The sequence below is a fragment of the Pelodiscus sinensis genome, chromosome 23 (genome assembly GCF_049634645.1).
Source record: "Pelodiscus sinensis isolate JC-2024 chromosome 23, ASM4963464v1, whole genome shotgun sequence".
NCBI classification, from domain to species: domain Eukaryota; kingdom Metazoa; phylum Chordata; order Testudines; family Trionychidae; genus Pelodiscus; species Pelodiscus sinensis.
This window is the reverse complement of record NC_134733.1, coordinates 23,948,224-23,963,399: the sequence shown is the minus strand read 5'-3', so window position 1 is coordinate 23,963,399 and position 15,176 is coordinate 23,948,224. Positions and strand designations below refer to the sequence as shown.

Sequence of the window (15,176 nt, the reverse complement as noted above, 5' to 3'; positions counted from 1 at the left end):
GTGTCGCTGAGGGGCCTGGGCCCGCGAGGCGCAGAGCTGGTGGGAAGTGGCGTTGCCGGGCCCTGCGTTCACAGCCGGCTTGGAGAGCGCTCGCCCTTCGCGTGCTGCCGCGTTGAGGGGACGGTCACGCCCCAGGGCCTGGCTGGCAGTGGCGAGGCCACGCTACAGGCCAGGAGAAACCCAACAGCCATGTGTGGCACTTGGGAAGGGCCCCGAGTGTAGACCAGAAGCCAGCGTGTCCGCGTGGCGTGCCCGGCTCCGTTCCGCCTCGTGCTCATCACAAGCACAACTTCAGGCCCTATTCCTCCCCCGTGGCCTGAGCCTCCCTCAGCCAGGGGCAGGGGCAGCTTCCCACCGGTCACTCCTCTGTATCCCCCCCGGTGGTGGCGTGGCTTTGGGAGCAGTCCGTCCCTGTGTTCCCTGGAAGCTGAGCACTTGGGCAGCCGCCCAGGTGGAATCGAAAGCCGCCCAGCTGTTTAGCAGAGCCACAGCCAGGAGCAGGTGTTTCTACTGGTGGTGCACATCTGCACATGCCTGGGTGCACATAACAACTTTATTCTGCAACAGGTGGACACAATTGAAGGGACATTGGTCAGCACCTGTGTGTTTCCCAGGCAGCGCTGGCCTGTGGGTCTCCTCTGTCCCCAAGCAGAGCCCGTCTTTCTCTCCCCCGCAGGCTGAGCAATACCAAGAAGCAGGCAGTGCACACGGTGATGGGCATTTGGATGGTGTCCTTCATCCTCTCCACCCTGCCGGCGGTCGGCTGGCACGACACCACCGAGCGCTTCTACGCCCGGGACTGCCGCTTCATCGTCACCGAGATCGGCCTGGGCTTCGGCGTCTGCTTCCTGCTCCTCACCAGCGGCAGCATGGCCATGGGCGTGGTCTGCACGAGCATCGCCCTCTTCCAGACCTTCTCGCTGCAGGCAGGCCGCCGCGCCCACAAGCACCAGTTCACCGTGCCCGCCATCGTGGTGGAGGATGCGCAGGGCAAGCGGCGCTCGTCCATCGACGGCTCCGAGCCCGTCAAGACCTCGCTGCAGATCACCTACCTGGTCACCGGCGTCGTGTTCATTTACGATTTCCTGATGGGCTTCCCCATCCTGGTGAGAGGCGGCTGGGCCCGGGGGTTGGATCGGAGACGGGGGGACGCTGCCCCGGCTGCTGCAGCCCAGACTGGAGGTTGCTGGCGTCCAGGGGTCGCCTTCCAGGCAGCGTTCGCCCAGGGCGGGGCTGCTCCCAAAATGCAGCGGCGCTTGCTGGTTCCTGGGGCACGTGGCACCGGGCTCTGGGAAGTTGCCCTTCCACTCCCGGAAGGGGAGGGTGGCAGTTTGGGCTGGTGTGGCAGCGCCGTGGAATCATGCCGTGGCGTTGGTGCCCTGTTGCCGGAGCCCTTGGGACTCTGTTCCTGCGGCGGAGGACGGTTTCATTCACAAAGAACCGACGATCAGGGGTGGGGCAGTAGGCAGGGAGGAAATCAACGGAGGCTCTGTCCAGGGGGCAGAGCACCAGGCCCTGGCTGGGGACGAGCTGAGGAGGGCTCGGAAGGGGAGATCCGCTCATCACCGCCTCGGGCTGTAACAGAAACCACTGCTCCACCCCCAGGCCTACAGGGCCGTGACCTCTAGCAGCTCCCCTGAGAGCCGTGGGGTCTGGGGCAAGAGGACAAATCCCCCACTCCCAAGGGAGGGCTCTGGGGATGCTCGAGGGGAGGCCCGCTGACTGGCCTGCCTCAGTTTCTCCACACAGGAATTCCAGGGTCAGGACCCACGTGTTCTGCCCGTGCTGCGAGGACACACAGCCACGCTCCCTGGCACCGCGCTGTGTCCCTGCTCTGTGCCGGCTCCAGCGCCGCTCCTGGGGAGCTGGGAGCCTGCAGCTCTTTCCTGGCCTCGGTTTCCCACCTGCCCTGTGTGAGCACAGCATTGCTCTCAGCCTGCGAGAGGGGGCCGCTTCCCGCAGCCGCGGAGGGAGGGCGAGGCCGTGGGATTCGGGCCTTGGACTCTGGCGCTTTTCAGGAGCTCTGTGATTCCGGTTTCTGCTGCTGGTGGGCACAGGGCGGCTCTGCAGGGCCGAGGTTCGGAGGGAGCATGGGGCCTGGAGTGGCACAGACCCTGCAGGACCGGGCGCACCGTGAGGGGGAGTGGAACGGGAGGACGTGGGGAATGGAGAGCTAATGCAGAGTGGCGATACCTTGGAAGGGCCTTTCTCTCCCTGCGTGATGGAGCGAGGGGCGGGGACAGGCTGCGTGTGGGGAGCCAGGGTCAAGGAGCCGGGAATGGAAGAGAAACCGTAATGAAGAGGCAGGGGGACGATGGGGGGTCAGCCCCCACGGCCTGGGCATTGCAAACCCGTTCCGCGGAGCCAAGCGCCTGTGCCACTGCCCTGTTCGCTTGGTGAGAGGGGCCGGGGGACACCTTGTCAAGCAAGGAGGGATGGGCTTGTGGCTAAGGCAGGGGCTGGGCCCTGGGAGAATGTAGTTCAGTTCCCGACTCTGCCACTGCCTCCCTGAGCAACCTTGGGCCTGTCTCCCGGTGCTGCATTCCCATCGGCAGCGTGGAGGCGGTAACGCTGCTCAGCTTTGCGAGGTGAGGGAGGGATTCCCTTGATACTCTGGGGAGTGGGCGTGTGGGTACAGCAATAGGGACAGGTGCACGGGAATTCCACCAGCTGTAGGGCAGGGGAAGCCAGGCCCCAGAAAGGGGCAGAAGCACCGGGACTGCTCAGATTGGTCCTGCCCCAGCCCTTCCCCCATTTGGCTTGTGATGGAGACTGGGTGCCAGCAGGTCCCATGCCCAGGCATAGTTGAGCACCCGTCCCCCGACTTCCATAGCCCCTGCCACCATAGTACCTGAATCCCTTAGCCCGGCTCTGCCACCGACTGACTCGGTGTCCTTCAGCCTTTCACCTGCCAGGCAAGCTGAGGTGGGGCGAGTGCGGGGTAAGGAGCGTGTTGGCAGAGGTGCTAGCCAGGGGGGATTGCTCCGTTGCCAGCTTTGCCCCCGGCTCAGTGGGCAGGGAAAGGGGCAGCAATGCTGGCTGGGCCGAGCGCCCGGGAGACGTCCTTCTGCCTCTTCCTCTCGCACTCACCGTCCCTGGGCTCCCGCTCCAGAGAGGCGAGGGGCGTGTTCGGCTCAGTGGCACTGGTCTCTGGAACTGCCCTGCGGGAGCACTGGCACCATGAGCGAGGGGCAGCAGCGCCTGGCGCGGGGGCGGGGGCCGGGAGGCCCTGGCAGCGTCGTGGGCAGGCTGTGTTTGCGGGCAGCCAGGCCCGGCAGGGCTTTTCTGCATCGCTGGACACTCATTCAGCAGCCTGAAATTATATTTCCTGCTTCATTAGATGCTTAATTTGAATCCGGCAAGTTTATTGTTTCCGCTTTAAATCTGACCTGATTCCACTGGGGCTTGGTGCCTTTTTATGGTGGGTTTTCTTTCCCCTCTTTTTCCACCCACCACCGGCAGGACCGTCCCCCTTCGCTCCCGCGTCTGCCCCTTCATGTCTCAGGGACTGGTCGGGCACAGCAGCCACCTTCTGTGCCCGATGTTCCCCCACCTTTGCACCCCCTGCACCTTGCAATGGGCCGGCCGTGTGCCGAGGCGGGCCGGCCTCTCGCTGAGCCCCCTGCAGTGAACGCCCGCGCGAAGCGGCATGCTGGTCCCTGAGCCGAGAGCCAGGACCTCGCGGCCCCAGAGCCTCCTGGGGCTGAGCCGGGCTGGGTCTCCTTCCTGCAGAACTGCTGCTTGGCTTTGCTGTGGGGGGCGGGTCCGAAAGGCGAGCCCGGAAGCCCAGCTGGTCCCCCGGGGAGGAGAGCGCAGGCAGGGGACGTGGGGTTTTAACCCGGCTGCTCGGTGCGGGGTGGGGAGAGGGCGAGCGCGCTGGGTGAGCGGCCTTCTCTGGAAGGTGCCAGGGAAGACGCGGGGCTCCAGGAGCGCGTGCTGGGTGGAGCAGATCGCGGGGGGTTGAAATAGCTCCGGGTGGGCAGGATTCCCACTGAAAATTCTGCTCTGGAAAAAGCGGCATCCGAGCGGGATTTACCCCATGCTGCTGTCTCGGCGCCACGCGCGCAGGGCGCTCTGCTCTGCTGGAGGGCCGGGCCGATGGGCTGGGCGCGGAAGGAGGACTCCTTGTGCCTTGGCGCGGTGGCTGTAGCAGCGTCAGTCTCCGGGAGCAGGCGCGCTGCAGGAAGGCTGAGCAGAAACCCCGGGGAAAGGAGGCAAGGGCAGCAAAGCTCCTCTCGGTGCCGCTCGGGAGGAGGCTCTGCTCCCGGTGCCTGCTGGCGCCGTTCGGCTCTGTGGTGCCAGAGGCCCGGAGCCCGATGCCAACACCACTCCCCTCGGAAGCAGCTGTGCCGGGGGTGCAGCAGCATCCAGGGTCCCGGCCAGCCCTGCAGGCTCCCGAGGAGGTGCTTTCACTGCTGGGAAGGGGGACACCGTGTGGATTTGGGGGGTGGGGGGAGCTCAGAGCCTGGCACAAGTGGCTAAGCCCTGAGGTCGAATTCACGGGCAGCGCCCTGGGGCCTCTGGCAGCCTGTAGTGCGGACGCAGCCCACGCCAGCAGGTTTGCTGTTGTAGGACCGTCACCTCCCAAACAGCGTTGGCATCTGCAACCTCTGCTGGCGCATGGTCGGCATCGGGGCAGCAGGCAGGGCCTGGCTTTCTGCCCCCGGCCCGCGCGGCTGTGCTGACGTAAGCGCTACGTTCGCCCAAGCCTTCGGGGCTTGTGTGCAGCGGGAAATGGCGTGGAGGTGCGATCCCCGTGAGCGAACACGCTGGGAACAGGACTGGTGCGGAGCCATGCCCGCTGGCTGCGCTTAGCCCTGGGTTACGGGATGCTCGAGAACCCGGTACCAGCCTTTCTCCAGGGCCTGCCTGGCTCCGGGTGCAGGGCCTGGGGCGGGGCGCTTGTCCTCGCGCTGCCCGGGAGGTAATGCAATGAGCCCAGGCCGAGCTGAGCGCGCTCCTGCCGCCTGCCGCAGCCCAGCGCTCACGGTGCTACGGCGTGGGGGGAGGGGCCCGTCTGCGAGCCTGCCAGCTGTGCTCTGCGGGAACTAGGCCGAGAGCCAGGCCCCGTGGGGGGGGGGTCCCGTGCACTGGGGTGCCAGGCGCGTCCGGTCGCACTGCCCTGTGCTGCCAGCCCCTGCCAGGACTCTCGGTGTGTTGCCGGGGCCCATGGAGCGGGGGGGGCTGCTCTCCTTGGCGTTTCCTTCCACCCGCCCTGGGAGCTTCGCGCTTGGCTCCTCCCGGTCTCCTCCAGCGCCTTGCCCCGGCGGGCTGCCTGCAGCGTGTCCCTGTGCTCTGAGCTAGCTGGCCGGTCTGTGCTTGGCACAAGGTGCCCTCGAAACGCGGCTCCGCCTGCTCCTGGCCTGCGGGTGATGCGCCCGGCTCTGGCACTACTGCCCCTGCCGCCCCAGGCGTGCTGCTGCCCCGTGAGAGCCGCTCCAGTGGGGTGATGGGGCAGGTGGGGAGCGCCCCGCTGGGCTTCGTCCTGGTGAGCGAGGCTGGCGGCGGGATCACCAAACCCGGGCGTTCCGGGCCAAGCGCCGTGCCGAATGTCTGCCTCTCCAGGGGGGCTGGGTGGATCCCCGAGCACTCGCTCAGCGCATGGGGCTCTCTGCCCCCTGAGCCCCCCTGTGCCTACTCCAGGAGTGGCAGCCTGCTCTCGATTACCTGCAGCGGTCCCTGCGAGAGGGGACACCCCGCCCCTCCCTTCCTGCAAACCTTCTGTCTATTGTTATTGGGCCCCTGTTCCGCACTCCCCCCCCCCGGCCTCCCCAGCCTTGGACCCCCAGCTGGCTGCAGGATTTGCAGCCCGTCTCCTTCCAAACCGCGCCAAGAGTTCCGCGCTCGTGCTCCACACTCTGCATTTCCCCGCCCTCGTGTCCGCCCAGACACCAAGTGGTGGGACTCTCTAAGACCTGTGGAGGGTGGGGAACCCCAATGGGCCAGCGCGTATCCCACCCATCTCCGCGGCCCATTGGGGACATTAGTTGGCAGCTCCTGCATGCAGCCATGAGCACGCGCCATGAGCCTCCCCTTTTCATTTACGCACACCCCATCCGTGGCCCCCCAAAGTCGCGAGACCCCTCGTCAGCCTCCTCCGGCACCAGCGAAAGCCGCAATATACACCAGCAGGAGGAGGATGCTGGGGGAGGGGGTGCTCTGCGACCGTGGGGCCCACTTCCCTTCCTCTCTGGCTTCACGTCTCCGGGCAGAGTTCCTCTGGGCGGCGTCCACGGGCTCCATCGACAGCTTTGAGGAGCAGTGGGCGCTGGCCGGGGTTCTCTGCTCGGTGTCCCCGTCCGGCTCCCTTGTTCTGACCCTGTGACCCACACCCCCGACTGTGTTTTTCATTATTTGTCCCCTGGAATTAGTTGACCCCCAGGCCTAATCGTCCCTCCCGCAAGGCTGGGGGAGGCGCTTTTAGAAGTGGGCAGGCTGCCGCCCACCCCCTCTCCCCTGGGTTCCAAATAGAGCTCCCTGCCCGCGCCCGAACGCTCCCTTGCCCTGGGCGTGGCAAGCGTCGCGAGCGCCTGAAAGCTCCGCCCACGGTCCCGTTCTGCTTGTGGCTTTGGGAACAAGCGGGGGACTTCCCCAGGCGCCGTTAGGCACCCCGTTGTGACGGACCGGGCCGTGTCTGGGCACAGCTGAGGGCGTCCGCTCAGGGTGAATTGCTCAAATCCGGGGCTCCTTACAGCCCCCAGACTGGTGACCTTTCCAAACCGGCCACAAACCAGTCCCACCGAGCGCTTCAGCAGCCTGCCTGAAGCCTCATGAGCAAAACCCCTCCGACACCCCAGCAATATCCGTGCCCCAGACGGCCCCGGGCCTATACACAGGTGGGGGGTCCTAGCACCCAATCCCGCCTACCCCGAACAAGTTCTGTCCGGTTCCAAGAAACCAGCCACAGATCCCTGGTCAATTTACCCTCTGGATCTTACCCACAAATCACGCTGGGCCAATCCTTTAGAATCTATATCTAAAGGTTTATTATCACAAGAAAGAAAAGCCTGAGAGTAAGGTTATTAAAGTACAGTACGTTACATGCACCGAATTTCCCAGTCCTCGACGCAGGCTCTAGCAGAGATGTTATAGCTGCTGGTTTAAAAGTCCTTGTTGAGCATCCTAGGATCAGGATGGGTTCACAGGTCTTTCTGGCTCTTTGATCCCTGCAATGCTGCCTCTGGGATGAAGTGCTAAGCTGAGAACAAAATGGCATCAACCACATGGCCTCTTTATACCTCCTTCCTGGCCTCTTCTTGTATGCAGCAGGTCACCTGGTCAGAGGCCAATCTCTGTGTTTCCTGCTGGCTGCTCTCAGGTGACAGCCCCCATTCTTTGGGTGTGTCCTTGGCCCATCAAGTGCCATTGTCCCACAGGGCCTGGCTAATCAGCCTGTCCATAGCAATGCTTAACCACATTCAGAGAAATATTCAGCTTCCACACAGATTACAGATTCCTACCTACACACACAGACATTGTACACTCACATAAATAGCGTACACAGGATCAGCAAACAATAAGCTCCCATTCAATACCCCACATGGCTCCCCCCACACCAATTTCTGGGGCCAACACCCCCACCTAGGGGTGCAGCAGCGATCTGGCTGCTTCCCTCCAATTCGGTAACGTGACACCCGTGGCCGGGGAGTCTCCCCCGCAAAGGATCCTGCTCTGGCAACGCTGGCGACAGGCAGCACGCCGGGAGATCAGGAGAACCCCTGGAAAGGGGGCTGCTCTCTGTGTGTTCTGGCAGGTTAACCCAGCCAGGTAAGTGACAGGCAGCCGCTGGGCATGGAGCCGTTCAGCCATTCAGTGAGGGGGGGCTCTTCATCCCGGCACTGCTTGGGGGGGCTGTATTCAGTGCTCCTGTCGGACGCTGGCGTGTGCCAAAGGCAGGTCCCCAAATTCCTCCTATTAAGGAACGTGCGGTAAATATTGTCAGCAAAACCCGTCCCATCGGGAGGTCAGCGCAGTCAGGTAGCTCAGCCGGGGATCAGCGTGCCGTGAGATATCACTGCTCCTCGCCTCTCGTCGAGGCCTGGTGAAAGGGAGACTGGTCCGCCAGCGTTAAGGCTCTCTGGAGATCTGAAAGCTGTTGAGACCACCTGCCAGTCGTCCCCAGAAAAATCCAGCTGTGGAAGGGACGTTCTGCCGAGCGTGGGGCATCTCTGCTGGCCAGCAACAGCCGAGTGCCCCCCTTCGGATAAGGGTGCAGTAACCTGGCCCTTGTTTAATGAAGACTGGCAGGAGGAATACCGGCTAATTCAAATTAGGGGTTTGAAATCGGAATCCTGTTTCACTGCCGCATGTAGACGTGGGCAGTTACTTCGGGCTAGTCAATTTCTAAAATGGCGAATGGCTGGGAACATGCAAATCAAGCGCGGGATATTTAAATCCCAGGTTTGATTTGCAATTCCGGTCGCCCTCGTTAGCTTCCCTAGATCGATCTAGGGGGCTAGTGTAGGCGTACCCATAGTCTCTAAGGCCGTGTTTACCCTGCACGCTTCAGCGTGTGTCTGTGCAGCAAGCCAGTTATTTCAAAATAATTTAAAAATAACAGGCTTCTTATTCCAACTACTGTGATCCTCTTTTTGGGAGGAGTAAGGGAAAGCAATGGCTGAGTGTTCTCCCTTTGACTTCCTGCTGCATAGACAGCGCCAAAAGTCAAGTTAAGGCACTTTGACTTCAGCTACGCAATTAACAGAGCTGAAGTTGCGTAGCTTAACTTGACTTAAGCCCGCAATGTAGATGTACCCTGAGGTATATTGGTTTTACAGTAACAGACTAACATGGCGACACCGCCGAGACTTTTTTGTTGTCCAGAGTGCATTGCTGTGTCAGATCCCCTGGGTGAACGTTCCGGTTTTGAAGGGAACAGCTAACTGTTCTGTCACTTGAAAGCAGAGACTTGCCGTTCGTTCCCACTGCTACTAGCTCATGGGGCATTCACAGGGCTCCCAACCCTTTGCCCTACAGCTGGCTCATTCTACACAGAGCACAGAAGGGTCAAGCCGCTGAAATAATCACTTTAGGGAGAAACACACCCCAATATTTCAGCCTCCTAGAGTGCGGCTCTCTATTTATCAGGACGTGTGTCAGCCAGCGGGCATGCTCGTTAATTAGCATACTCAAGCTGATGATTTAATTGCCCTGATTCTTGCAGGGCAGCTTCCCTGTCATAAGCACGGTAGTGTCTGCTCTCGTCCACCGAACGGCGTGTGAAGGCTTCTCACATTGAATGTGCCGATGCCTGACTGAGAGCGGTTGTTTTGTGTAGCTCGGTTCGTGTGTCCAGTTCAAGAGCACCAGGCTGGCTGGGGTGTCCAGGCTCGCCCACAGCTCCCCACCCTTTGTGGCCTCAGAACTAACCCATCCTCCCACACCCACACTACAGATTGGGGCCTTGGCTACAGGCTAAGTCAGGGGAAAGGCTCCAAGCCAGCTTAAAACCAGGCTCGTTAGCCAAGAACCTTTCTTCTCTGGCTCATACAGGTGGGACTAGTACACGCCTCTCTTCCAAGGGCTGACAATGGAGGAAGTGTGTTAGCATCTCCCTCCCAGCTAGGAAAGGGACAGTCAGTGCCACAGTGGCCCATCCACAGCTGGATGTGTAATACAGTCAGCCCAGCCACAGCTGGATGTTTCATACAATTGACCCACCCACAGCTGGACATGTACAATATGCCCAAACCGATTACCCTCATTCAATAAGATTTAACTTCCTCCAGTCAGGTTTGCTCTTAAATCCATAAGGTTTGCCCGGCACGCGTAGTACGTGCGCTTGCGAAAGCCGATAGGATTTGCGGGGCCATTGCAGGAGCAGCGGCGGGTTGTGCGGGTCGGCAGGCCCAGAGAAGAGAAGCTGGAGGCAGAAGAAAAGGAGGTGAAAAGAAGTTCTTGGGTGGCCCAAACGGCAGAGAGGAATGGGGGCTCTGGGCTGCCGTGGTTCCAGCCCCGAGGAAGGCTCCGGAGAGCGGTTGTGCTGGGGGCTGCACAGGCGTGTGGGGAGTGGCAGTCCCTGTCCTAGAGAGCCCTGCCCCCTGCTGAGGCGCGTGGGAGTGAGCGTGGACTGTGTTGGGTCTGCCCTAGGGCTCATCGCACCTGGCGCAAATTGACAGCAGGGACCCCCCTGTGGCGCGGGTGCCACTAAGCTGTGGCACTAAGAAGGCCACTGCCGGCCTCCCCTCCTCCAGCGGGGATCTCCTCTCGGCCTTGCCGCCCAGGCACGGGGCTCCTGGCGGGAGGGCGAGCAAGCGGCGCTGCTGCGGCACCTCCGTGCCCTCCAGCCCTCCCTCTGTCACGATCAGAGTCAGTCCCCTTGGCCGTGACTTGCGCTGTTCTGCGAATGGGCGGGGGAGGCCCCACTGCTGCGCTCGATGCACACGTATCGGCTGCAGAGTCTGGGCGTATTTTTTCTTTTCTGAACTCTGCAACGTCAGTAGCGGGCTGCTTCGTGCGACGGTGGCTGATCTGGGGAGAGCATGCGCTGGCCTGGCTCCTTGGCCTTCGCCCAGCCCCTTCCCAGGCTGGCTGAGTGGTGAGCAATAACTGGGCCCCGCTGTATTTACCTGCACCTCTGCAGGTACCAGCGCTTGCAGCTCCCATTGGCCGCAGATCGCCGTTCCCGGCTCCGAGAGCTGCGGAAAGTGCTGTCCTGTTCCGCGCTGCTTCCTGCAGCTCCCATTGGCCAGGAATAGCGATCCACAGCCAATGGGAGCTGCGGGAAGTGGTGTCCTGTTCCGCGCTGCTTCCTGAAGCTCCCATTGGCCAGGAATAGCGATCCACAGCCAATGGGAGCTGCGGGAAGTGGTGTCCTGTTCCGCGCTGCTTCCTGAAGCTCCCATTGGCCAGGAATAGCGATCCACAGCCAATGGGAGCTGTGGCAAGTGGTGTCCTGGTCCGCGCTGCTTCCCGCTGCTCCCATTGGCCAGGAATAGCGATCCACAGCCAATGGGAGCTGTGGCAAGTAGTGTCCTGTTCCATGCTGCTTCCCCCAGCTCTCATTGGCCAGGAATAGCAATCCACAGCCAATGGGAGCTGTGGCAAGTGGTGTCCTGTTCCGCGCTGCTTCCCGCCGCTCCCATTGGCCAGGAATAGCGATCCACAGCCAATGGGAGCTGTGGCAAGTGGTGTCCTGTTCCATGCTGCTTCCCCCAGCTCTCATTGGCCAGGAATAGCGATCCACAGCCAATGGGAGCTGCGGCAAGTAGTGTCCTGTTCCGCGCTGCTTCCCGCCGCTCCCATTGGCCAGGAATAGCGATCCACAGCCAATGGGAGCTGCGGTCACCGGCCCCTGTGGAGAAGCAGGTAAATAAAGTGGCAGGGCCCAGGAGAGGCGAACCCTGGTGAACCGCCTGCATCTTCTTGCCCACCCCTGAGCTAGAGCAACAGCCACACTGGCAAGTTATAATCCAGCGAACAGGAGCATCCCCCGACTCGGTCTCCCCGCTGTCACACCCTATAGTTACATCGCAGCTCCTGCCTCGTGCGGGGGCGGGGGTGTCTCACGAGGCCTGCGGGGGGGGGCTCTTTGCAGCCTGTGTTCCCACCTCTGGCCTGCTGGTTATTCGGCTCCTAACAGCTCCAGAAATGCCTTGGGCGAGGCCGGGCAGTAAGTAACTCTGGACAAAGCCTCTCTGCAGGGGGGTGGTTGCTCAGCAGGGCTTGGGGCTCAGGTGCGAACTGGCCCGTGCGTCTGTTGGGCGTGTGCTTGGAACCGGACTCTGCCGTCCCAAGGAGCCAGCAGGCTGCTGGACGTAGGAGCGGCCGGGGCCCTGAGCCCGCAGCCGCCTCGCCACACTCTGCAGAGCAGGGAGCTGCCAGGGGCCTGCACGTGCGTCCGCCTGGCCTGGCCGGGCGTGGCTGAAGTGAGGCGAGTGCCGCCCGTCCTGCTCCTGCTCTGACGGAGGCAGGCGGGCGCCCACGGGTGGGGAGGAGGGAGCCACCCGCACACATGCGGTCAGAGCTGGCACCTCTCAATTTTGTGTCCCGTTCGTGCCTGGGGAATAGCTCCACCGAGGCCTTTACATGGGCCGACAGCTCCCACGCCCTGCAGGACCCCTGCGCCTGAGCCGGCGTGTGGGTTGAGCTGGCTCTGCTCCCGCCAGGCCTCCCCCGGCCAGGGTTCCTGCGAGAGCTGCCTGCTGGGTGGTGGCAGGGGGCTGCCATTAGTTCTGGCTGCAAGAGGCAGGTGAGTTAACGGGGCGCGTTTTTGCTGTCAGCCTCCCTGCTGCATAGCAGGGATCTGAATGGGTAACCTGTTACCCGGTAAACGTCCCCCTTGCTGGGTGCTGGTTAAGCAGTATCCAGGAGGGCTGCTCCAGCCGCCCCGTGCACAGGGGGCTGGGAGCAGGAGCTGGCCCCCCATGCGGCTGCTGGCTCCTGATCCCCAGGATGGGGGGTGGACAGCAGCAACCAGGAGCCCCACGCGTGGCGGGCCAGCAGCTGCAGCCTGCTTAGTGGTTAACTGGTGAAACCGGCGATTAAGCGGGATTTGACGTCCCTGTTGCCCAGCGAGTGGCTGGGGCTGGGGTCCTGCAAAGGCTGTTTTCACGGGTGTGGCTGGTGCGGAGTCCCTGGTGCGAGGCTTGTGTAACCCTCACTGGGCAGCAGGCGCCCCGGGGGCCCGCGTGGCACGTCGCGGATGGGCCATGGCTGGAGTGCTGCTGGAGCGGAGGGGGCGGCTGCTGCCTGCAGACTGCCACGGCAAAGTTGGTGCAGAGATTCCTGTGTGGAGACACAGCCGCTGCCCCGGGGCATGCCGGAGCCGTACAGCGCACAGCCTCCGCCGGCTCGGGGCCTGCCCGCGTGCTCAGCTCCATCGCCTCCAGCTGGAGTTAGGGGGAGGGCCACATCCGGCCCACCAAGCCTTCCCATCCAGCCAGTGGCCAATGGGAGCCGAGAGGTTGTGCCAGGGCGGGGGCAGCACACAAAGCTCCCCCCCCCCCACGCCCTGCATGTGGCACAGGGAGCAACTAGCTGCTTTGAGTGGCCGGGGGCTGCGGCGGGCAGGGAGCCTGAGAGTCCTGCTGGCCAGGAGCCGCCTAGGTAAGCGCCTCCCAGCCACAGCCTGAAGCTGGCACCTCACTTCCTCCCACACCCCAACTCCCTGCCCCAGGTCACCACCTAAACCCTCTGCAGTCCCCTGTCCCCAGCTCCCTCCTACACCCTGCACCCCTCCCTCCCCGGGCCAGAATCCTCTCCTGCCCCCCTACTCTCTCCCAAGCTCTGCACCCCAATAGTCTGCCCCAGGTCACCACCCAAACCCTCGGTACCTCCTCTCCCCGGGTCACAGCACCCTTCCAGACCCTGTACCCCAACCCCTGCCCCAGGTCACAACCCCCTCCACCCAAACTCCCTCTCCTGCACCCCAGCCCCATACCCCAAGCTCCCTTCTGCACCCAACCCTGCACCCCCTCCTAGAAAAGCGCTGTCTTTGACCTCTTTCCAAAATCTTGCCATGGCCCCCCAAAATTATTGCCCACACTTGCTGTAAGCCCTGCACTTGGGCAGGCACCCAGGAGAGACTACACAAATGCCACCCAACTGATTAGCAGGGTGCCTCAGCTGGCAACCTGTTTTTTTGGTGCACATCTGCACGTGCCTCGGTGCATGTAACAAAATGTATTCCGCACATGGGTGGAAACCATTAGAGGGGCCGCTCCTGAGGCAGAGAAGGGGTCCTTTGGATGCGCTCTCTCCACTCAAGGGGGGTTCTTTGTCCCTGGACACCCGCTGCCGCGGTCTGGCCATGCAGGGAGGGGAATCCCACATCGCAGGGCTGGGGCGGTGTGAGCCCAAGCGTGGGGAGCTTGGGAAGGCTGGAGAGAGCTCTGGTCCATGGGAGGCCGGGCACAGGGAAACCTCCCACGCCCGGCTGTGACTCAGCTGAACTGTAAAGGCCAGGGAGCAGGCTGCCGGAGAAAGCGCCGATGCTGGTTTGGAGCCTTCTCAGCAGGGCCGGAGCGGCTCACGGCGAGACGGGTGCTGCCGCTTGCCCGAGGTCGCCGGGGCGGGATGCGCCCTTCACCTGAGTGCGCCACGCCGGGACGCTGAGCGGGCCGTGCACGGGCTGAGCCTCCCCTGCTCGCTGGCGGGGGACTGGGACCCCCCTCCGCCCTGGGTTTCATAGCCTGCCTCCGGGCCCGCCGCTCCCTGGGCTTGCTCCTGCCTCCTCTGGAGCTCCTAGGCCGGATCCGGAGACCAGCGGTGCTGTCACGGGGGCGGGGGGGTTGCCGGGGGAGGCTTTCTCTGTGTGCTCAGGGCAGGGAGGTGGCTCGGCACTAAGGGGCCTGCCTTGGCGAGGCTGAGCCAGGCCCTGCAGCAGCTTGGCCTGGGGAGCCGGTGGCCAGTGCCTGGAGGCTTTCCCAGGCTGCCAGTGAGCAGGGCCCCTCGGCCAGGCTGGCCCCTCGGCCAGGCCAGCCCCTCCCTGCCCCCGGCAGCTCTGACCTTGCCCCGCCGAGCAAGGCGCAGGGAGGCCCGGGCCGGGGTGGGGTGTCTGGTGCCCAGCGGGGCGGAGGCAGAGAGCTGGAGAACCGCTGCTGGACCATGACGTGGCTCTGGCCTTGGCCGGGTGCGTGTGCCGCTCGGCTGGTTCGCCCGGCTGCAAAGACAAGGGCTCTGGTGCCTCTGAGCCGGGGGAGGGAGGGTGCCACGAACAGCTGTGGCCAGCACTGGCTCTGCAGGGCGGGGGGGCCCCGGGGCGTGGGCCGTGGTGCCAGCGCTGCCTGTCGGCCAGGCCGGGCCCCTTTGCTCTGGACACGCAGCAGGTGGGAGCCCTGGGGGGCTGCCCTCCCCATGTGCCAGCACTGACTCACTGGTGCACGCGGCCCGGGAGATACCCGCCCCCCAGCATGGGGTGAGCAAGTGGTGCCGGAGCGGCCCCTTCCCTCTGACCCCTGGGTTCTCTCCCCCGACGCAGGCCCTGGTACAGCCGCTCCACCTCCCGCCCCCCTGGGCACAGCAGTGCGGGCAGGGCCCCGGGTCCCACGGCTCCCAGGGGGAGGTGCTTGGCTTGAAGGCTGAGGACTCGCCACCCCACGGAGGCTGGTTAGATGTGGGGCCATTTGGAGCCTGCCCAGAGCTGTTCCTCTGGGCCCAGGAGCCGGGCGTGTGGCGAGGCAGAGCAGGTCGCAAGCCCTGGCCAGCTCTCCACAGCCGGGCCGGCCGGGATCCGA

The 15,176-nt window shown here is 63.5% G+C and overlaps 1 protein-coding gene across 2 annotated transcripts in view; it reads left to right on the top strand.

Moving 5' to 3' along the window:
* The window catches only part of GPR153 (G protein-coupled receptor 153), a 48,925-nt gene that overhangs the window by 27,037 nt on the left and 6,712 nt on the right, over positions 1–15,176 (top strand). For both annotated transcript variants that reach the window (XR_012897277.1, XM_075906344.1), the window contains exon 3: positions 677–1,106. Coding sequence is in view for 1 of the 2 variants with exons in the window: in XM_075906344.1 (XP_075762459.1) it covers positions 677–1,106 (430 nt within the window). In the remaining variant the exon portion in view is untranslated. The remainder of the gene's footprint in view (positions 1–676; positions 1,107–15,176) is intronic.